At 38.0% G+C, this 25,230-nt stretch overlaps 1 protein-coding gene and 1 pseudogene across 1 annotated transcript; one reads left to right on the forward strand and one right to left on the reverse strand.

The window, feature by feature from the left end:
• Positions 1-5,371: 5,371 nt before the first annotated feature.
• Positions 5,372-7,773, forward strand: LOC147530761 (uncharacterized; annotated as a pseudogene).
• A 15,508-nt stretch (positions 7,774-23,281) lies between these two features.
• On the reverse strand, positions 23,282-23,848 carry LOC147530762 (uncharacterized). The gene has a single exon (XM_086647087.1). The coding sequence runs from the start codon at positions 23,846-23,848 to the stop codon at positions 23,282-23,284; it is 567 nt and encodes a 188-aa protein (XP_086503213.1).
• Between the last annotated feature and the right edge of the window lie 1,382 nt (positions 23,849-25,230).

The following is a 25,230-nucleotide window of genomic DNA, read 5'->3' on the forward strand; positions in this document are numbered from 1 at the left end:
AGATAAAAGGTCGACGCGGGCTCTGCCGCTTCTCTGTACGAGGCTTCTTGATCCTAGAGGAAGACGGCTGGTCACCAACCCCAACTCGTTTCTTTAAGAAAACTAAAAAGAAGAAAAAGCTACCAATAAAAAATGATAAAGAAGAAAACAACGAAGAAAATGGAAGGACAAGAAAAGAATTACACACCTAGAGGGGAAGGAATCACACCGGCCGACAGAAGAGCATCAAAATTAGCAAGGTCCTCAAGAACTAATCCTTCCTTCCCTCTGTTCAAGGAAGACATGGCCTTGAAACACTCGACGTCTCCAGGGTCGGATAGAAACTTGGGAAGCTCGGTCGGAAAATCAAGAGTAGGCGCAACGAAACCAAAATCTTTGCTGACATCCAAGGGACGAACAAAGAAGAACTTTTCTTTATAATCTTTAGGAGTAACGGAGCAGAAAAGAACGACCCTAAGCGAGAAGAGATATAGTACCAGAAATAATCGGTAGACTTGATAGAAAAAATCTTATCAAAGGCATAAAAGCTGACCTTTTCACCTAGATGGTTACAAAACAGGTAGAATGTCATGATCGTCATCACAACATTAGGGTTCAACTGAAAGAGATGAAGACCATAATGGTTCAACATGCCCATCAAGAAATCAGGAAAAGGGAAAAACAAACCCAACTTGAAGAAGACCTCATACACACAAACACGACAGTCAGAAGTGAAGCAGACCCGTTCGTCAGGAGAAGGAAGAAGAAGTTCAACAGTAGGAGGAAAAGAGTGCTCCGCGCGAAGCCTATCAAGATCTTCTTGAGTTATGGAGCTAGGTAGACGATTATGACCAGAATAAGAAAGATCAGGGGTGGGAGCTGTCATTGATTTAAAGAGAGAGAGGAAAGGAAGATCTGGAGAACAACCGAGAGATGCAAAGGAAGAAGGGAGAGATAAAAGGAAGGATATATCTTGTGGAATGAGCTATTTATAAAGTAGTCCCAAAAGCAAAGCAAGCGGTGGATCCGTGCCAATAAATATCACGAATAGAATGCAAATGCCTGGCAGGTATAGCGGACGATCCGGGAAAGTAAATATTCTCGAGGCCAAATCAATACGAAGGTAAAAAAGACAACCGGGAACAATAAAAATTATACACAGAATAATAATTTTTTATTTCAAAATAACACCCCTTACAAAGGAAACTACAAACAAGGACATCTAGATTAGGTCGGATGATCAACATCTATTACAGAAGAAATTGCAAGAAAAAGCCATTGAAGGCAAGGAAGCATTAAAAAAGCAAAGGAGAAAAGAAGTTGAGGAGCGAAGACGGTTAGGGGGCATCTCGTCAACACCAATGAATCAATCGAAAGGAGAATCCCGTCATTCAGAGCACCACCCTACGAGAAGTTGGCTTCCGATCGACCTCTATAAGCACCTCCCTCGACAAAGAAAGAAGGAGCAACCTCGACAAGTGACGCTTCTCCAGTGCAGTTGTAAAGAAGAATCCCCACCAACAATTCGGACAACATCAACTCTAAAAGCAGAGCTCAGGAAAATCAAGAGAATGACCGAGCTACAAGAAACAACTCCGGTCTAGGTAAGCCTTTTTTACGGTAAGACCATTTAAGATAATTAGAGGCCAGACCCAAGAGTCACTTCTACTCCTTAGTCTCTCTGCTTTCGACTAAGGAGTGTCGGGATAGTGATGATGCATAAATTGTCCAGACGTTGACTGCCGTCAAGAAGTCAAGATCAGACTAGAAGACCAACAGGTCACCCCGGCTTAAGATAAACAGAATGGTTACACCTCGCTACCTACGCCCCTAACTGGGAAGTAAGTCTTAGGTAACATCCCTGTTTCATCCTTGACACGAACAGATCAGCCCTGGGGATCTAAAAGGAATGAGAGGGGTCCGCATGAGTTAGGCCGATGCCTCACGCCCTAAACTGGGGAGGCAAAAGCGCGTCTGGCTCATACCGACTCAATCTCGGAATCTCCCTAATAGATCTCAAACGCTTACGAATCTTAAGTGTTTAAGCAAGTTTGGGCTTCAAGAGTCCTTCAAAGAGGAAACATCCCCCAGAAGATCTATCACTTCGGCAGGATATGTACAAAGGCTCCTTAAATTAAGGAACTTCTATTTATCCTGAAATACGAGATAACTACAAGGGAAACCCTAACCACGAACTGTGGAAACTTTTTGAAACGGTGGATTATCACCGCCTAATCTCGGCTGTCTAAATCACAGTCGGTCTAACTAAGCTCATAGAAGCCCCCCATCGTCCTCTACAGGACTCAACTGACTAAGCTTAACTCAACTCAAGATCCCTCAAACATAGAGATCCCCCCATAATTCGCCCACAAAAGGATCAATCTACATTTATTCTTTTACTGCAAAGAGCAACCTGACTGTCTTGAGCGTCAGAGCGGTTTTCGAACCCTTTGCAGGTTTTTCCCCCCAGGAATCAGGAGCGAGGAACCAGAGCTAGAACAGAAGGGCCAGAGCAGGAATCCGGAAGCATAACCTACTTAACAGAATAATAACCTTAACGGACGTTATCAAGCATTCAAGTCCCTTATTTTCATGTTGATAACGAAAAGGTCATTTTTCGACATCAACAATAACCAAGACCTCATTTCCTCTTTGAGACCGAGTGTATGAATGCTAACATCCGGAAAATGCTAAACCTATACACCAGTTACAACAAGCATATAGTTGAGCCCACAAACAAGGCAGGTGGGCTAGCTATTTTCTGGACCCTAGCATGCTCCCTTGACATCCTTCATGCTGATAATAACATTATTCATGCTAAGGGCACCCCTGCCAATAACCAACACCAATTCTTCATTACGGGCTTTTACGGCTGCCTATATCATACCAATAGAATGAGACCATGGGACCAACTTAAGAATCTGGTGCTAGACACCCAAACTCCGGGGGTGCTTATAGGCGATCTTACACTGTCCTACACCCATCGGATAAAGTTGGGGGTAAGGAAGCCCTTCCAACCGACTCAATGAAAATCAAACTTGTCATAAATAACCTAGGCCTTCAGGACATAGGTTTTAGTGGCCTTCCCTACACCTGGTCAAACAAGCAGTTCAAAGGTAATCTGGTCCAAGAGAGACTTGACCGAGCTTTGACTAACCATCAATGGCTTCTAGACTTCCCAGCCTCCCTGCTTACTCACCTACCAGGCACCGGCTCTAACCATAACTTGATCCTTCTTACCACCAAAATCAAATCCAATCTCGGGCACAACCTTTCAAATTCATCCGCACTTGGATGCCCCACCCAGAGTGCGGACATTTTATCAATACCAACTAGATCACCACCCCCTCCTAAATCCAGGCTAAACCTAACTCCTTAGCCATCAAAGTTTCTAAATGGAACAAAAATGTCTTTGGGCACCTCAAAACCAAAAACAAAACACCTAACTTCATTTGGAACATCAACACTAACCCTAGAATCAAACTATTTTTATGGAAATGTTGTACGAATACTCTACCAGTCAGAGACAAAATCGGCAAATATATCGGTAATTTTTATACATGCCCATACTGTGACAGCACAGAAACGATCACTCATGTATTACTTCAATGATGTTATGCAAGATCTATCTGGTTTCATTTTCATTTTATGACAGATAATCTCACCAATGTTAGAGACTGGATTCTCTAATGGAACGATCTTGAAGCAACTGCAGTTAACATATATGCTAGAATAATGTGGTTTATTAGGAAAGCTAGATGTAAAAAATGTTTTTCGTTGCAGGAACAATCCCCAATGAAGGTAATCACTAGAATCAAAGGCATGACAACCATTAGTTCTACCAAAACAACCACACCAAACGAGGAAAAAAAATGACTTGGACGCCGCCAACAGCACCGCACCTCAAAATCAATGTAGATGCATCATTCACCTCCCTCATTTAACCAGCAAGTATTGGATGTATAATGCTTGATGAACAAGCCAGATTTGTAGCGGCCATAGCGGACACAACTAGAGGACAAAATCCAGAAGAATGCGAATGTCAAGCAATCCTATATGCAATGCAATGGGCATGTGACTTATGCATCCAATATATTCAGATCGAAAGTGATAATCAAAACCTTATCAAATACCTCCACAACTCTAACGCATCCATTCAATGGCAATCCGGGAAAGACGAAATCCTCTCTTTCAAGGACAAGTTTCAAAGTATCATCTTCACGCATACGACGAGACAGAACAATAGTCAGGCGGACAACTTAGCTAAATGGGGCCGGCAAAATCAGTGTCAACATTCTCGACACTTTTTCCAGAATTTCGCTAATCTTTTCGGTTCCAGTGGTCCCTGATTGTACTTTTCTTTCAAAAAAAAAAGTAAAAAAAAAGTAGACTTCAACATAAAAAAAAAAAAGTAAAAAAAAAAAGAGCCGCCTAACGGTATCTATGGACTATGGACGCCAACGGGAGGCAGTGACTGGGCAAAAAGAAAACCAGGTTCTAAAACTAGGAGCAGTTAAACCATCCAAAGGAAACTATGGATGACAAATGCAACTCTAAACCATGCAAGATCATTGGCCGCCTGACACGTGTCCACTACCACAATATTAGTTCTACATCGTCCACTTTTAAATTAGGTTAAAGAATATTCTATCATGATGGCCATCAAGCAAGAAGCAAAACCAGATGAAACATTGGATAGTGTGTATTTGTTAATGTTTTGAAATAGATAAGATTCTCATCATATGACTTGGTTAAGTGACTTGAGAAGATTGATCGTCCAATAATGTGCCAAGTAATACTGACAACAAAATACTATGGGATATTTTGGCAGTTTGAGATGTGGCATAGACTTCAAGAGAAATTTTGTACGTGCAATTCGATTACGTAAGTGTCGGTGTAAGGGACTAGGGACTAAATAATAAGGGATTAAGAATGATCTAACAATAATAAACAAAGAGTTTTTAAGTGTTAGTTAGCTGTTAGGTTTTTTTTTATTTTTTGAGAAATCGACTACGATCTACGTTAGTCATTACAAGGCATTGATACATCGAGACGATGTGATAAGCACAATAACTGCTGAAATACTAAGATAGTGGAGGTTAGTTAGTTGTTTCTCTAACTAACTTGTTGGAAGAAATTCCAATATATGTGAGCTCACATATGTATAGACATGTATATGGCTATCTCAGTAAATTGTCAAGTCGTAAAGTGGTCTAATATGGATTGACTTGACTAGTAGGTATCAAAGTGTCATGGAATAAACGTGTAGAGACCATTAAGTGATTTCTAATTTGATGAGGGGCCAAATTTAGAAATAAAAGTCTATAAATAGGGGTTATGGTCCCCATTTGGGCTTCTTCCCTAATCTCTACATTTTTTTTGGTTAAGTGTGAAATCCCTTCATCACAAGAGAGATTCTAAGGAGAAGAAGAACCAAGTGGAAGATCAACCCTACCCAACCATCTTTTAGCTATGGATCAAGGTACGCTTCCGTGATTATTTCATCTCTATGAATCTTTTGGAGTTTATGTAAGTATGCTTGTTCATGTTATTTGATTTCATCATATATAATCATCTTATAACATGATTAGTTTAAGCATGTAAGGTTAAATATATTTACTAACAATTGGTATCAGAGCCACTCCAATTTTAAGGTTCATTGAGAGATTTAGGAGTTTATGGTATTTGATTTATATTATGAACATATATCAAGGTTTTGTTATGTATAAAAAAATTAAGGTTATCATGATCTTCCATGAAAATTAAGTTCGGATAGTTTGTAGATAGGTTATCTTGACATATAAATATGTATAGCATGTGATTTGGTTCCATTTCAATGTTTAAGGATCAAAGTTTTTTTTTATAAAATTAAGACATATTGATCTTACATATTCGGATTGAAAGTTTTATAGATTCGGCGAAATCACATTTTAATACAATTTTGATATTGGTTTAAACAAATTATATGTCAAAATTTGGGATAATTTTTTTTTTTTTTTTTTTTTTATAGTTCGTATATATTTTTTTTAAGAAAAAAAAAAAAGGGAAAGAGAAATTGGTTGGAATTAATTCCCCACTTAAAGTGGGGAATGAAACCGCACCCCACATTAAGTGGGGTGCGTTACCCAACCCCACTTTAATGTGGGGTTACTATAACAGTAACATCCCCACATTAAAGTGGGGATAAGTAGTGCCCACGTTCCATATTGGAACATGGGCAGTCCAACGGACTGAGTCAGACAGATCTAACTCAGGTCTGACTCGGACTGAGTCAGACAGATCTGACTCAGGTCTGACTCGGACCGAGTCAGACAGATCTGAGTCAGGTCTGACTCGGACCGAGTCAGACAGACCTGAGTCAGGTCTGACTCGGACCGAGTCAGACAGACCTGACTCGGGCCGAGTCAGGTGTCATGTCAGTGTGTTAGACCGGTCTGAGTCAGACCGTTCTGACTGGGTCAATTACAGACCAAATTAAAAGTTGTTTTGAACATTTATTTTGTAAAATTTAAACAACTAATAACTGATACATCCCTCAAACAATATCCGACATTCGATAGAACTAATTGAAGTAAAATGTCGCCAAAGTGACCTCTTTTATGTAGATTGGTTCAATGACAATGTTGGAGTAGGTCGTGTGTATGTAAATTCATGCAGGTATTAAGTCGACCCAAAGGTAGTTTAATATTTGGCCGAACTACATATACACATGCGGTGATAAATGTGAGATGATTGTAAGGTGTCCATGTGAATAATGAGTCGGTCCAAAGATAGACTTATTGTTTGACATGATTTATCGTCTATGTTTGATCACTGCAACAGAGATACCACTTACAAATTAGTATTACTGTCCAAAGACTTGATGCTAATGTTGTGCTCGGTATTCTGCTATGTATCTAGTTATTGTTTAAATTTTAAATCTCACTTTAGTTATGATGTGAACATGTAAATTTATTATGTCTATTCTCTGTGTAGTTGCTGCAAATATACCAATGAATGCTCACAACATTCCCATTCTCAATGAGAACAACTTTAAGGACTGGAAAGAGAGCGTTCTGATCGTTCTGGGCTGCATGGATCTGGACCTTGCACTTAGGGTGGAGCAACCTGCCCCTCTTACGGATGATTGTTCTCCTGATGAAAGGAGACACTATGAGAGGTGGAATCGCTCCAATCGCATGAGTCTCATGATCATTAAGCGCGGCATTCCAGAAGCTTTTCGAGGCGCAATCTCTGCTGAGGTAACTAAGCCCATTGATTTCCTTGCCGAAATCGAAAAAAAGGTATAAAAAGAACGATAAGGCAGAAACAGGAACGCTTTTGGCGAACCTGACTTCTATGAGGTATAAAGGCAAGGGAAACATATGGGAGTACATCATGAAGATGTCTCATATTGCTTCCAAACTTAAGGCACTGAAGCTCGAGCTGTCTGAGGACTTACTCGTGCATTTGGTAATGAATTCTCTTCCTGCACAATTTGGTCAATTTAAGGTCAGTTACAACTGTCAGAAGGAGAAGTGGACTCTTAATGAGCTCATTTCAAACTGTGTGCAAGAAGAGGAAAGAGTGAAGCATGAGAACTCTGAAAGTGTTCATTTGGCCAGTACCTCAAAAGGGAAGGGCAAGAAAAGGAATAAGGATAATGAAGCTGCTAAGGGTCCAGAGCAAAAGAAGCCTAAGGAACAAAACGGTTGTTTCTTTTGTGGAAGACCTGGGCATATAAAGAAACAATGTACCGAGTATGCCACTTGGCGTGCCAAGAAGGGGTTGTCTGAGCTACCGAAAGCCAATTGATGGTGAAAGATACATCTACGTGGGAGACGGGCAGGCGGTAGAGGTCGAGGCAATAGGTCATTTCAGGATGATATTAGGAACTTGATTTTATTTGGATTTGAAAGACACTTTTGTTGTACCGTCATTCAGACGGAATTTGGTTTCAGTTTCTGTTTTGGACAAATCCGGTTATCATTGTTCATTTGGAAACAATCAGTTTAGTATTTCTTTAAATTCAAATAATTGTGGTACTGGTTCCGTAAGTGCTTATGATAAGCTATACATCCTTAAAGACAACATCTTACATCCTTAATAGAGTACCATCTAAAGCAGTTGCTAAAACACCTTATGAACTTTGGACTGGGCGAAAGTCAAGTCTAAAGCATTTACATATTTGGGGATGTCCATCTGAGGCAAGGCTTTATAGGCCAAATGAAAAGAAGTTGGACTCCAAAACAATAAGCAGCCACTTTATTGGATACTCGGAGCGATCTAGGGGCTACAAATTTTATGATCCCACAAGAAAGTCTATTTTTGAAACGGGAACTGCAGTATTTTTTGAGGATGTTGAGTTTGGGGGGAGAAATAAGGTTAGGGACATTGTCTTTGAGGAAGAATCAGTTATGATTCCTACTATTACTTCTGACAATGTACCAATTTCCTGCGTACGATTGTCGAAGAAGGAGGTTTGGAACCCTCAGAAGTCAATGTTGAACAACTCCCCACTCCAGTTCAGGAAGTTGTTCCTGAAGGACAAACTCAACAACCTCAAGAGGAAGTGCCATGAAGGAGATCCAACAGAGAGAGGATAAGTGCTATTTCAGATGATTACGTAGTATATTTCTAAGAACATGAAGACACTGGTGGATTGACAAAAGATGATCCAATCAACTTTCGTCAAGCCATGCAGGATTCTAACTCTGAAAAATGGATCAACGCCATGAATGAAGAATACAAATCAATGCAAGACAATCAAGTTTGGGATCTTGTCTCATTACCTGAAGGTAAGAAACCCATTGGTTGCAAATGGATTTTTAAAACCAAAAGGGATTCGAAAGGTAATGTGGAAAGATATAAGGCTCGTCTTGTGGCTAAAGACTTCACTCAAAAGGAAGGCGTAGATTATAAAAAGACTTTCTCTCTGGTTTCTTTGAAAGACTCTTTTAGGATAATTATGGCACTTGTTGCACATTTTGATCTTGAGCTACATCAAATGGATGTCAAAACGGCGTTTCTCAATGGAGACATTGATGAAACAATATATATGGTTTTGAGACAAATATTGTTGAGGATTGTGTGTATCACAAGTTCAGTGGGAGTAACTTGGTATTCTTGGTTTTATATGTCGAAACCAGAAGACCCCCCAGTCGCTAAAGGAGACAAATTTAGTCTAAACCAGTGCCCTCAAACTAATCTGGAAATTAAAGAAATGCAACAGATTCCTTATGCTTCAGCAGTTGAGACTCTGATGTATGCTCAAGTTTGTACACATTCAGATATAGCATTCATTGTCGTTATTTTAGGCAAATATGTAAGTGATCCTGGAATGGATCACTGGAAAGCAGCCAAAAGGGTTTTCAGATACTAACAGAGAAATAAAGATTATATGCTCACATACAAGAAGTCGGATCCTCTGGGAGATCATAAAGCATTTGATTCCGACTATAGTGGATGCAAATAATTACAAAATCAGTATAAGGCTACATTCGTCTATTTACTGAAAGAGCTATGTTAGGAAGAGTGTTAATTAAACACTTATAGCTTCTTTTGGATCATGTAATAGAACTTGTAGCAATTTTAAGACATCCAATTTTTGATTAGGATTGCAGTATTTTGTCACTAAAAATGTCATTCTAAGGGTATTAAAATACCGTTAAAGTCATATTGTGACAATAATTTTGCATCTGTTTCATATTAACAACAATGAGAACTAAAATATAAAGTCTCGGTTGTGAATAAAAGAACAGAGAGTGGGTTTCTTATAGAGCATATTAAGACAAACTCCATTATTGCGGATCCGCTAACTGAGTGATTAACACCGAAGGTGTTTAATGAGAACATTGTTCTCATTGGTGTTATATCACTATACGGTAATAAGGTTTAGTGGGAGTTTGTACACATATGGTTTGGTGTTATTTAGACATTGCTCTATGTTTTGGATATTTTCTGCAGAAATAAGGTATTCAGTTATTTTACACTCTGTGATATTATGTTAAGGTCGATCTCAATAAAGTTTCGGTAGGACCAGTTGGAAATAGACATGGTAAGATCACATTGCATGTAATTTCCATGCTACGCATCCATGATTGATCTATGTCATTTGGTTATGTTGGTATGTGTGACTACTGATGGATTTAGTGACGATTGAATGTTACGAAAGTCCCTTTAATCCCATACTAGCACAACTGATGGACCAGATTGTTTGGGATACCTAATATTTGATAGCACATTTTGAGCTCATAAGGATGTACACATTTCTAGATAGCATATGTGGCCCAAGTGGGAGATTGTTGGAAGAAATTCCAATATATGTGGGCTCACATATGTATAGACATGTGTATGGCTATCTCAGTAAATTGTCAAGTCGTAAAGTGGTCTAATATGGATTGACTTGACTAGTAGGTATCAAAGTGTTATGGAATAAACGTGTAGAGACCATTAAGTGATTTCTAATTTGATGAGGGGCCAAATTAGAAATAACAGTCTATATATAGGGGTTATGGTCCCCATTTGGGCTTCTTCCCTAATCTCTACATTTTTTTTTGGTTAAGTGTGAAATCCCTTCATCACAAGAGAGATTCTAAGGAGAAGAAGAACCAAGTGGAAGATCAACCCTACCCAATCATCTTTTAGCTATGGATCAAGGTAAGCTTCCGTGATTATTTCATCTCTATGAATCTTTTGGAGTTTATGTAAGTATGCTTGTTCATGTTATTTGATTTCATCATAATCATCTTATAACATGATTAGTTTAAGCATGTAAGGTTAAATATATTTACTAACATAACTTTCTCTCTCTAACGAGTAATCTTTTCTCTCTCTGACTTGTTTATATACTGAGATAAGATCTCATTTTACTCTTAATGAAAAACTTTATCACTCTAACTCTCTCTATCTCTCTAAACCTCTCACTCGAAATAATTCATGGTATCAGAGCTTCTAGGTCGAGCAACGATCTAACAATGGAGCCTTCAAGTTCAGAGAATTCAAGCTTTTCTTCAATCTCTAAATCACATTCTCAAAGCCTAAATATCATGAATTTCATATCAGACAAGCTACATGATCAAATTATCTAGTCGGGAAAGATCCATTCGAGACAATCCTGATCAGTAATGATCTATATGGTTTTGTTGATGGAACAATCGATCAACCTGATGAATTTATAGTTGATTCAGAAGGAAGAAGAATATCTAGCCCTACTTATCTAAGCTGGAGAAAGCAAGATAGTTTTGTGAAATCATGTTTGAAAGCAACCTTCTCAAAATCGATTTCATTAGATGTTCTAGGGCTTAAAACATCTAGACATATTTGGAGTTATTTGGAGAATGTTTATGCTGAAGAATTTGAGGCAAAGAAAGATCTCTTTCGACGACAATTACAGAATACAAAAACCTACTGTACGTGAGTATCTTCGTAAACTCAAATCGATTTCAGATTCATTAACTGCTATTAGAGAAAATTTCAGATAAAGAGATGATTAGAATAATACTATCTGGTTTAGGAAAAGAGTTTCATCAATTTCTCATAGAAGTTAATAATAGAACTGAAAGTATCTCACTTTCTGAGCTTCTATCCAAGGTCCTTCATCATGAACAATGGCTACTGACTCAAGAACAAGATGATCAATTAGCCTATTATGTTAAAAATGCTCAGTACAAGAATTCAAAAAAAAATTCACACAACAAACATAATCAGATTGGTTCTAAATCGAGCTATAATCAGTCTTTGAGACACAATCAAAACACAACAACAAATTCACAAAAGTCGAACGAAAATCAGATCAAAACACAACATTCTACTGTGAATTCACAACAAAATTCACAATATCAACACAATCAAAAGGCAACAAACTTTGACTTCACAAGTATTCATTGTAGTATACGTCATAAATGGAGGCATCAAGCCTATAAATGCGGATTTCGTTATACACCTTCAAAGCCATTGAGTTCACAAGCCTTTGCTGGTATGTATATCTCGGAAAATAGCAATTCAGATTCTCAAAATCATGAAGTTAACACATCCCAAGAAGAATGCAACCTTGCTATGCTAGAAGAGTGTAACATAGCAGCAAATGGAGCTATTGATGATATTGGAAGTACTTGGCTTGTCGACACTGAAGCATCCAATCATATGACCAATAATACTAAGGTATTGAGTTCTTCTAGACCTTATGTTCGTTCAAATTTTGTTCAAGTAGGCAGTGGCAAAGCTATTCCTATTGTTAGTTCAAGAGATGCACAAATGCAAACTCAATCACATGAAATTTGTCTCAAAAACATACTGTTAGTACCTGATTTAAAGAAGAATCTATTGTCAGTTTCAAAGTTTACTAGAGACAATAAGTGCTCTGTTGAGTTCAATCCTTAGGGATATGATGTAAAGGATTTACAAACTCACTCTCTATTGGCAGAAGGCCCTATGATGAATGATTTATACCCAATAGAATTTGAGAATATCTCTTCTCAAATTGAGACTTATCATCTACTGTCTCCGGTCCACTTGAATTATGGCACAAAAGACTTGGTCATGCTTCTAAGTATATATTAGAATCACTACACAACTCAAGTATGATTCAATTGGATTCTTTTAGGCTCCTAAAATTCTTTGAACCATGTCAGCTAGGTAAGAGTAAGGCCTAACCTTTTGATTTGTCTTTAAGCTCTACTCCTAGGCCTCTATATATGGTTCACTGTAACATTTGGGGGCCAACTCCAATTTCTTATGCCACAGGAACAAGGTATTATATCCGCTTTGTTGATGATTACAATAGATATTTTTGTATATATCCCATGAAGGCTAAGTCTGATGGTCTTTCTTGCTTCAAGCAATTTAAATTGACTTTTGAAAATCTTTTATCTACTTCTATAAAGATTCTTCAAATTGATGGTGCTCTGAGCTATCTAAAGGGGAATTCAAGAGTTTTTTGGATGGTAATGGTATATCATTAAAATGCCCTTGTCCATATACCCCTCAGCAAAATGGCAGAGTTGAGAGGAAGAATAGGCAGATAGTAGAGGCAATACTTTAAGCTTTCAGGCTTCTGTGCCTAAAGAATACTGGTTTGATTCATTTGAAACTGCTACATATATTATAAATAGGTTACCCACTAAGGTACATTATGGTAAATCTCCTTATGAGGACCTATTTACAAAATGACCAGAGTATTCTATGTGAAAGTATATGGTTGTGCTTGCTATCCTTACTTAGCACCTATCAGGTAAGATAAACTCAACCCCAAATCTGTAAAGTGTGTATTTTTGGGCTATAGTAACATCTACAAGGGTTACAAATGCTTGGACATGGAGTTTGGCAAAATTTATTTCTCAAAACATGTTGTATTTGATGAGGAATGTTTTCGTCTTGCTGAGTTATCTTGTTCCTCCTTATCTGATTCTTCATCAGCTCCTGACCAAGTTATTCTGCCTATCCTTACATCAAATAAGGAGTATTCCAGTGAGGATGTTCATCATTTTCAGAACTCTATTTCATCTCAAGGAAAATCTGGTTCTTCATCTTCACAAATCACTTAATGGGTTGAAACAAGCCCCAAGAGCCTGGTTCACCAGGTTCTCTAAGTTTCTTCCACAATATGGTTTTCAAAAGAGTTCCACTGATCATTCTATGTTTGTTTTCATCAAAGATAATGATACTATGGTTCTCTTATTATATGTGGATGACATCATCTTAACTGGGTCTTCAGATTTCATGATTCAAGCTCTTATCACACAGTTGAATTCTGAATTTGCAATGAAGGATCTGGTTCTCTTCATTACTTCTTGGGAATTGAGGTAACATCTCTTCCCTCATCTAGTTTACTTTTAACTCAGAAGAAGTATACTTTGGAGCTGCTTCAAAAGTCTGATCTTTTGGATTCCAAGCCTATGTCCACACCAATTCCATTTGGAAGAGACTATCTGTTCAAGAAGCAGAATCTTTGGTTGATCCTACTTTGTATAGGACTTTAGTTTGAGGTTTTCAATATCTAACTATGACTAGGCCTGATATTGCATGTGGGGGTCAACTATGTGGCTCAATTTATGCATTCTCCAACTGACCTCACCTCCAACTGGTTAAGAGAATTCTAAGGTACTTGAAAGGTACTCTTGGGCCTGGGATTTCCATCCTATCAGGTGATTTGTCTTCTCTTAGAGCTTATAGTGATTCAGATTGGGCTGGATGCCCTGATTCGAGGACATTTACCTCTGGGTCCTGTGTTTTTCTTGGCTCTACCCTCATTGCTTGGTCTTCTAAGAAGCAACCAACAGTTACAAGATCCAGTACTGAAGTAGAATACAAAGCTCTCACTATTGCTTCCTTTAAATTACTATGGCTCTTCCTATATTTTGGGAGAATTGGGGGTTTCTGTTTCCACTCCTAATCTGCTATTTTGTGATAATCAAGGCGCTCAACATGTTGCTCAGAACACAGTGTTCCATGCTCGAACCAAGCATGCCGAGATTGATTATCATTTTGTGAGAGAATTTGTGGCTTCAAATGTTCTTCAACTTGAGTTTATTCCCTCCTCTGCTCAACTTGCTGATGTCTTCATGAAGGGTCTCTCCAATCCACTGTTCTCGTTCTTACTACATCAGCTTATGCATCTTGTCTCTTCTCCAATCTAAAGTCACTCTGTACTTTAGCTTGAGGGAAAGTGTAAAGGACTAATAACTAAATAATAAGAGATTAAGGATGATGTAATAATAATAAACAGAGAGTTTTTAAAGTGTTAGTTAGCTTTTAGGTTGTTATGACAGCTGGATAGTTTATGGATGTTAGTTAGTTGTTTCTCTAACTAACTTTCTCTCTTTAACGATTTATCTCTTCTCTCTCTGAGTTGTATAAATACTGAGATAAGATCTCATTTAACTCTTAATGAAAAACTTTATCTCTCTTAACTCTTTCTCTCTCTCTCTAAACCTCACTCGAAATATTGCAGTCGGTAAACTCTAAAAAGTCTTAGATCTTCGTCTAAACTAAGAAGATTTAAACTAAAATATTGAATTTTATTGATTAAAACTGAATGAGTAAAACAACTCTTAGATCTTCTTTAACCTAACAAAATTCAAATAACAACTTTTAAGAAAATAAAACACTAGAATCTCAACAAAATAAGGGAATACCTAAACTAAAAACACTTACTAAAAATAATAAAAAGAACTACTAACAGTCTGTTTTGAGGACCTAAATGATGGAATTTGATCCTCAAAGTGGTCCAGTTGTTGCGAAGCACAGAGGATGAGTGGAAGGTTACTTCGCATCATCCCTCAAAATTTCGTCAAATTCAGACACCTATTTGGTTTTGCCCTTTTTAGTCTGTCACCTTTATATTTGGCCGCATCAATTTTTCCATGTATTTTTCGGCCAATTCCTCTAGATCAAAAAAGATAACTGTAATTTGTTGAAACGGTACCAAGGCAATCGAAACAACTTATTCCGCCAGTCGTACAATTTAAATTGTCTATGTCTGTTTTTAATTGTTGAAACAACAGAAAAACTAAAAATTCTTAAACAGTAAATTAGGGCAAAACTCAAAACATATCACATGAATCGGGCTCCGAATTAAATATTTGCATTGTGAAAAGGCCCACTTCAAGACTCTTTCTACAGGTTACCTATTTTTTTTTTTTTTTGAGAATTCGAGTACGATCTACGTTAGTCGTTAGAAGACATTGATACATTTTGAACAAGTGATAAGCTCGCTAACCGCCTACTTTAAACCATGAATGGAAGAGGCCTAAAACCCGACAAATTATTTACATTATTTACTTTATTTATAGCCTAATTACATGGGATAACTCTTAATGGTAAATTGCTTCCACCGAGTCTCGATCTTACGACCTTATTAACTTAAGAGAGGTGTCCAACCACTGCACCAAAGACCGGAAGTTACCTATTGTTTACTCAAAAACTAAAAAAAAATGGCCGCGGCTTTGGGGAATAAAGAAAAATCTCTAGGGCATAAAGACTTTGGTCAACAAGATCTGACCGAAGAGACATCTTTATTTTGGGTCCAAAAATAAACTTTGTTATTTTTTAGCCCTTAATCTCCATCTTTTTTTTTTCTCTCTTCCCTTCTCCCTCCTCGCTATTGCTCTATCTCTCTCTAACTCTCTCGCTGTCGCTCTCTCTCACGATTCCTTGCTCTCTCTCTTTTTCTGCAATTAAATAAGGATATTCTCACTAACTTCCTCAAACATTCATGATTCACCAACTATTGCTCTGGTTTGCCAGTCCAAGCCATGATTAGGTTTAGTAATTACAGTCAAAAGCAGTTACCTCACACTTTGAAGATGACTACTCCCATTTCTTAGGCCAACAATTGAGATTCTAATAGAAGTTAACATAGCCATAGTTCTAAGATCTTTAATTGTTCTATGAGTAAATAAGCTCTAAGATCCCGTCAACAGGAGCTTGTACAACAGAACGAAGAGTTTATATTATTCTACGAAGTGCAGAATCCTTTCCGGAATCTAAGATCAATAATTTAATAACCTCCTTCAGAGGAATAATCAGATCAAGCTTCAGAGAAAAATCCTTTCCTGAGAAGAGATGAAAGAATCAGGTTTAGGAGGGATAGAGGGTAAAGATGAAAGCTAACATAGCCATTTATCAAGGCGCAAGAATTAATTCCTGTTTGGAGATCTTCAACAAGATACTCACATTCCTGTGTGGATAATTGATTTAATGGTGGCTTCTACATACCCATTTCCCCTAGAAAGAGAAAGATTAGGTTAGAACTCGGTAGAAACCCTAACCCTAGATAATGGAGAAGCGAAGATAAGTCTTGTATGCAATAACCTCTTCACTAAAAAACGAGAACCAACAAAGATCACCTAGAGAGAGGTGGTTAATGGTCGTTGGTCTGAAATGGTGGTGGGAAGGTGATGAAAAGATGAAGATTAGGGAGCAAAGTTCAATCATGTGAATTTTCGGACTAAAAATAAAATATCATTTTTAAGTCAATCTTGATTGACTATGTCTTTATTCCCTTGAGATTTTTCTTTATGCCCCAAAGAACTCACCAAAAAAATAATGGGAAGGCATTACTATTTGACAACCTTATCCAAAAATACTTTACCAAAACCCCACCACCACAAAATCATTTATAAAAAGGAAACCACCAAATGACCCATAACATCAAATTCAACTGCTGAGTCCTAGAGAGATAGAGAGAGACTTCTAAGTTCTACTTCACATTCTGTTTTTCAAAATCAAAGTTTTAGAGGGAAGCAAATAATGGCAGATATATCTCTTTTGGTTGTAGAGGAGTATGAGAGGAGAATCAATAAGGCTACCCACGAAAAAGGGAATCAACAAAAAGAGATTAACAAGATTGATTTTGTTAATTCACCTTTACATCAAAGTAATGATGAAAATCAATTCATTTGGGTGAAGAAAGATTCTGATATGGAAAACATGGATTATGCAAATATGGTTTTCGATCCAAAAACTTGTTTTGGTTTGGCAATTGTTAATGGGCTTTTCTCAGCTTAATTGATTCTCTTCTAATTACTTTTTGGTCATGTACTTTCTTCTTCATATCTTATGCTTTTTCTATTGTAAATGGGACTTTGATTAAGTTTTAGTTTGTTTATTTTGTAACCAAGATATGTAAATAAGCAATTTAACATTTGGTGATGAAAATTGTGAAGAGGGAATAACTCTTGTAATAATAATGTATCGAAATAGAGAGAGAGACGACCGAGGTAGAGAGAGCAAGTATAGTTTGAGAAATAATTCTCCTGTTTATATTAAGGGTCCCTTATATTAATGTACACTGAGATGTATATAGGTTTACACTTTAGGGACTTAGGGTTAACTATGATACATAAAGAAATACAAGATAAACATGAACTAGTTAGTTAGTTTGATCTTCAAAAATATTCTCTCGTGTGTAATGGTTAATCCGCTTATCAATATAAAAAAAAGGATCTTCTTTTGTGATGATCAGTAGGGTTGTTTTTCTTCATGGGATGTCGGTTGCATAGGACATGCATGGGACGAGTCGGGTAACGGGTCGAGTCAGTATGATATCCATAATATTCCCCCTCATGTGGAGTGGGCAAAGCTATAACACCCAACTTGCTAGTAATCTTGCTGAAGGCATCCACTCCCAAAGGCTTGGTTTGTTCGTGGAAGGCTGGATTTTCGCGAGTTGATTCGTGGAAGGCTTGGTTAATCTCTTTTTGTTGAATTCTGAATTTGCAATGAACTTAGATTTGTTCTGGATTTTCGCGAGTTGATTCGTGGAAGGCTTGCAATGAGCTTGGTTTGTTCGTGGAAGGCTTGGTTAATCTCTTTTTGTTGATTCCCAAAGGCGAGTTGTTCCGAAGTAGGTGTAAATCGAGGAGCAATCAACTTAGATTTTATCTTTTCGCGAACTAGATGGCAGTCAATCTCAGTGTGCTTGGTTTGTTCGTGGAAGGCTGGATTTTCGGTAATGTAGAGCGCAACACAGTTGTCACAATGGACAGTCATAGGGGTGGAGTGATCAAAACCAAGATCACGTAACAAGAACTTAAGACACTGAAGTTCACAAGTGAGAGTGGAAAGTGCACGATATTCGACCTCGGTGAAATATCGAGCTGTAGTAGATTGTTTCTTTGATTTCCAGTAGAGCGGACTCGAACCGAGCATGGTTATATAACCAATTGTAGATCATCGAGTTAGGGGCAACCAGCCCAATCGGAATAGTTGAATCTGGAGACGTGAAGGTAACTCGAAGTAGAGAGAAAAATTCCATTTGCAATCGTCCCTTTAATGTAACGGAGGACGCGATGAGCAGAGTCAAGATGTAATGACGTGGGAGATTGGAGAAATTGGCTCAGATTGCTTACTGCAAATGTGATCTTGGGTCTATTGACTGTGAGATCTAAGAGACGTCTTATAAGGCGACGAAAAATGGACGGATCAGAAAGAGAGTTCTCATCCGTGTCATTGAGACGTAGCTTCTGTTCCATCGGAAAAGAACATGGTCGTGCGACCGTGAGGCCCGAGTCATGAAGAATATCAAGGGCATACTTGCCCTGACATAAAAATACCTTTAGAGGAGCAAGAGACTTCAATGTCAAGAAAATATTGAAGTATGTCAAGATCTTTCAAGGAGAAAGTCTACATAGACAAAGACATAAAAACAAGTGCGTCCAAATTTCTAAGTGAATAAAGAGTAGTTAGAGAGGGATTGAATGAAACCATGATTGATGAGAGTGGAGGAGAATTCGGGGAACCACTGTCCGGAAGCCTGTTTAAGGCCTTAAAAAGACTTATTTAAACGACTGACAAGTGTTCCCCCTTAATACAAAAACCTTGAGGGGGTTTCATATAAGCTTCTTCAATGAGATCACCTTGAATAAAGGCATTATTGACGTCAAGTTGGTGCAGAGACCATCCCTTGATTGCGGCAATGGGAAGTAAGACGCGAACGGTGACTAATTTGGCCACATGGGCAAATGTATCATGATAGTCAAGGCCCTCGATTTGTGTGTATCCCTTAGCGACAAGACAGGCTTTGTAGCATTTGGTGGAACCACCAGAATGAAACTTGATTTTGTATACCCATTTACACCCAATGGACGTTTACCAGGAGGTTACGGGACAAGGGACCAAGTATTGTTAGTTTCTAAGGTATGGATTGAAGGGTTCTCATAAGGTATCTCATACACCTAATTGTCTAGTGTTGTTAGCAGAATCTCAAACATCTCTATGTTTAACACTAGTTTCCAGGATCTATACATGAATATATCAATGAACTAGAGTTGGAAAGAAGATTACCTCTTAATCACTTTCCCACGAACTAAATCCCGACCAGTATTCGGAAGATAAGAGCTCCAAGTGTAGCTCCTCTACTTGAGACACCGAGTAATGACTTGAGCTCCCTCCTTTCAGTCAGCTAGGACCTTCTTGAAGGTTGAGATGAAGAACTCCTTCTTCTTGACTAGATACTTGAGAAAACTCCTTTTCTCTCTCTCTCTCTGAGATGTATATTCTGAAACTCTTTCAGTTAACACTCAGCCCCTTGAGAATTCAATCTCTCAGAAGCTCTTTTTCAGCTCTCTCTCTTTAGGTTGTGTAATTAGGTATATATAGAAATCCCTAGAAGAGGTATTAGACCCAAACTAGGATTCCTAAAACCTAATTACAAGGCAACTTCCAAAATTACCCTCTTTAGGGTTACTTTGAGTGGTCGGCCAACATAGTCCTTTAAGGGCTTCCTTGGCCGGCCCACTTAGGGCCAAACCGGCCCTCTCATGGCCGGCCCCTTGCCTAGGTCCGTCATCACATGGACGGCCCACCTATAGCCTTTTCCGGGCCTCCCTTTCGGGCCCGGACATGTTTGTATCTCTTCGGACTTCTCCAAACTAACATGGACTTACCAATAATGGATCCAATCCACTTATTTGCCATTCTCCTTCTAGTCAATTCTCTCCGTTCAAATCATTACTCTAATGTGTAACCCTTGTAGGATCCGGTCTATGTTAGCCGCGGATTACCGAAGTTATCCGACGATCGTAGTTGGCTTTTAGCTAAGCATTACGACCCCTAATTGGACCGGACTGATCTTCCGAGTAAGGTCATTAAGATCCTATTCGCCAAATTGTACGCATTGCAACCTTGGTCGAAGGACACTCCTTCGGAATGATACCATTCCTTCTGACTGAGGCAATATATACTTCAGTCTCCCACTTTTATTTAGAACAAGTGCAATGCTCGATTCCCATGTTTTTTCGTATCTCATCTGATATGTCATATACATCAGACTCTCTTGATCCCGAGAACAACTTCCAATCCAAACGATTAACTCTTAATCCGTTTGAGCATGTCCATGCATTTTTCAGTTGTTTCTCATCAAGTGGCCCGGAGTTACTTTGTCCTGATTTTATTCAGGAAAACATATTCCATTCTTGTACTCCCACTCAATTTCATGTCTATCCTGTCTCCCCCAGTAATCCGCCTTTATAACCACTTTTTACGGTTGGCGTTTAACGGTACTAAAGTTCGACATTCCTTCCATAAACTGAGTGAGTACTCATGTTTTAAGGAATCTCTCCAATTTGCTTAAATGAGAGTTATGACAACTTACAACTTCAACTCTTGAAGTACTCTCATTTGGCGGGTTTCCAGTGCATCAACTATACACCCATGAAGTTGACCTTTGAATACTCCTATTCCCATAGCCCAAGAAACAGCGATATCTTGTCAATCACTCATGCTAGTCTTCTTAAGTCATTATTGTCCAATTAATGACCTGGACTAGGGATAGTATGATTGTGTGCTTCCATATGCACTTAGTAGGGTTTCTTTCATTAGATCACGTATCTAATAAACCTACTTGGAACACTCCATCATTTTGGACTGTCGTCTAAATTCTAAACCATAATTTAGATGGCGAAATAAACCCAGTTTATTTCGGATAACAAGAGTCTGTAAAATTTGAGCACCCGCGTGAACTCCTTCACGTTCTCAATTTTACAAGTCTTCTTAGGATACTTCTTCCTTGATCCTAATTCCTTAGTCTCGAGCATCTCCATGATCGTTCTAAGGTGACAGTTTAGTTTCATCTTCACTTCGCTTTGTTATTATCTTGCTTTCGAACTCCTTCGTAAGCTTTTATGATAATGTCAGTTTCTCCCACTGAAATTAGTACTTCCCAAGTTCTAATTTTATTTTCTTATCTTGTAGAGTTAGTAACGACTCCCAACATGAAAAACTCTTTTTCATCTGTTTGCCCTTCCTAAAAGATTCCTATCTTTATTTTCGGAAGATTACTTTTATGACTTTCTTCAATCTTCTGACTTGTATGGGCGACGACATCTTTTGTACTCCAAGTATTTCTCAGATGTTCGGCTAAACAACAACCATCTCATGATCGTTCTTATGTTTTCAAACATAAGTGTCTCTCCCATGTTTATCACGGGAGATGGGTAGAATCTCTCTCCAAGAGATTTTCTTATTCAGATATCTTCAAAACTCCTTTTGAACGAGTCTTTATCATCCTTTGGTCTATCACCATAGACTTTGATGCCCATAGTTAATTTACCCTCGTCTCCTATCCTTTCGAGTATGTCTCCTACATACAGGACATGAAACTAGCTTGTTTCACTCCCACTTACCTTCTTGTCTAACAAGATTTAACCATTCTTACTCTTATCTCTTTAGATTTCTGGTCCAATTTCAGAGTGGTTATGCTATAGTCTGTTTGAATCTTCTCAAGATTCATTGGGGTTTTTGAGCAAATTTGACAAAACTTTCTTAACTCCTTAAGAAGTTTCTAGGCGATTGGTCCCTTATTCCAAGGCGACATCCCTTGTAAGGCGAGTAACTCCTTATTCCCTTTCGTTTTAAGGCAAGTAATTCCTTACTCTCTTTTGTTGCGCTTATCGAATCCTATTCGATATTTCCTCCCACTTGTCTTCTTTGAAGGACCCTCCTTTTAATGAAGACACCATCGAGAGCAACAATCTCATTGTGTTTCGATGATTTGTGAGAAAACCCCGTTCTTTCTTCCGAAGAACTTATGTCTATCATGCTGTAGACATTAGAATAAATAACTAGTTTTTAGAACTCCTTCTAAAAAATCCATATCCGTATGGACTCAATTATTCACTATAGCTTATTATAGGTTTTAGTGGGTTGGCAGATTCGTATTAGACTTTTGTGTTTTTGGAAGATTGATGACTTTTGAACTTATGATCTCATCATATTCTTTAGTCACTTTGATCCATTTTTTGATTTAGGATTTGTTTCCAAAACTTTTCCAAAATCTAGTTCTTAGTCCATTCTAGTCAGATTAATCGTAGATTTTTATCTCTAACATGAGTTTCTACGATTAATTGACCTCTGTTTTGTCATAAGAGATCTTGTCAAATTTATTTGTCCAAACCATGATTAACTATTGTTGAGAGATACGTGGCCAAAGCAACTTTAGTTTCATTCATGTTCTTTCAAGCTTATTTGACTAGATTAGAATGACTAAGTCGGATCGTTCGGTATAATTCCTTAAAAGTTTAAATAGGCTCTTTTAAGAACATTATAAAATATCAAATATTTTATTCACTCCCATAATCTCATTACAGAGTCAATATTCTGAAAAGAAAAAGAATACTAAAACTGCCTTAAAGTATTGCCTATTGAGTCTAGGATCCTTCTTAAGCTTTTCCAGCAACTCTTGCCTTCTTAGCTTTTGACAGGTTCATCTCCTCTTCATAAATACTCAGCTCCTACTTGCTCCTGTCATTCATAATGATAAGAGTCTTTTAGGTATCACATACCTTGAGGAAATAGTATTTAATTGAATAACTTTTAATAATTTTTACCTTGTCCGGAACTCCCAGTTCCGTTCTTTTAATTCTTCCAAAAACCGCGGGCAATCTCTCAATCGGATATGAGATGTACTACCGCATACTAGACATCTTTTGTTAGGAAGGATAGTTCTGGGTTTTGGTACTTTTTTGCCCATTCTCTTGCCAGATGGTTTCCTTCTTCTAACGTCTTCCGTTCCCGTATTTACAGTCTCCTGAACACTTAGAATTTCTTCTACAGTTTCAGGTGTGCTGATCCTACTTTCAGCAACTTCCAGAATTGCGAGCAGACTTTCAAAGGAAACTTGTCCAAACTTATCTTCAAAGTTTGTTACTACATCTTGAAATCTTTCGTCCAGTGAATTCAGGATGAGGTCAACCGCCATGTCGACTGGCATGGGAGATCCCATCCATTCCATGTCTTTGAAGTGATCAATCATCTCCAAAACGTGGTAACGAACGGATTTCCCTTTCTCAAGTCGCATTCCCAGTGTCACTATTGTGATTCTAAATCTCTCTATTCGACATTGTGTTCCAAACACGTCTCTGAGTCGTCGAATGATGGTGTATGCTTCCATGTCAATAAACATATCTATATATTTTCTTTCCATGGACATTAGCATTAAACCGGTTACTGGCGCTGACTTCCTTCGAATATCGTCTACTTGCTTACGCTCTTCATCAGAAGAGGTTTCTGAAAGCACGGGGATTGGAGTGTCCAATACTTCTGCGCTTTCTCCTAGAACCTTTCTCAGGTTTCTCTCCCATTGAAAGTAGTTGGTATCGTTCAATTTCTCAAGTATGGTGTAGAGGTTGAAGATGTTCTTTGTCATAATTAAACTAATGTAAGAAATGCAAAAGTGATTAAACTTGTTATCCTGACAATTTTCTTAATTTGCCTATATTATTCTTTATTTGTTGTCCCCTTAGAATAATATAATTCCAAGATCTCATTCCTTCGAAATTAAGCGTACTTTGGCACTGCCCTTAATTCGTCGTTCTGGGTGAGTAACACCTTACTGATCGTACTCCTATGGTTCTTGGTTAACGATTTAAACCTTAAATCGTCCTTTAGCCCCAAAATCCAAAACTCTTTTGCTGACTCGTTGAGAATAACCATTCAAACATATAGATCTCTTCATAGATTTACCCGTATTGTCCCGAGGTAAAAGATGACACCCTGCTTTGGCATGACCCACCATCGATGAACAAGGGCTCAACAGGTGTCTTAATCCGGGTAGGCTTTACTCAAAATTCTTTTTGGGATTTATTACGTAATTTATCAAGTTGCGTTACTGTGAACTCTTGCATAACCATTCATGATTTATTACGTAAAAGTTTATGTGGGTTTGCGTAATGATTTGTTAAATCTTAGTATTACCCCTTAAAAGATCTCATCTTTTAAGTTTATTTCTTGTTCGCCTACGGTTCGTTTGGATTCATACCCAAGAACCTCTATTGACTACTCCCACTTGAACCATGATCTCATCATTTAGTTCGTCAATAGATTCTAAGACCCTATACTCTAAGTATTATTCGGGCACAACTTCTTGTGCTTAGAACAAGAAACGATAATCTTATCTAAAGGTATACTATTCTACGCAATCACATATATCCTTACATACAATAATATGACATTCATAATAAACAAAGTATGTATCCTAGATTTGTTTCTAGGTTCTGCTATGTCTCGTATAGCTACTCGTAGGAATTTGTGACATCTCTATGTCTAATGGGCTCTAAAGTTTGTATTCATAATACTCAAACTAGAAGCACATTATGTTTCTTCCTTAATTGTTTCCTAAATCAATATAAGGAAAAACTCCGTTCGAGCTCTCCTTTAACCCGGGTCAATGTCGAAAAAACTATGCTTGGAACCGGGAGAAAAAGTTTGAAAAACACCCACTTAGGTCAAGGCCTAAAAGTCCTTGAGTCACACTCAAAAAGACCTAGGTCAACC

The sequence above is a fragment of the Eschscholzia californica genome, unplaced genomic scaffold (genome assembly GCF_041429995.1).
Source record: "Eschscholzia californica isolate CP2 unplaced genomic scaffold, dmEscCali1.0.p SCAF_6, whole genome shotgun sequence".
NCBI classification, from domain to species: Eukaryota; Viridiplantae; Streptophyta; class Magnoliopsida; order Ranunculales; family Papaveraceae; genus Eschscholzia; species Eschscholzia californica.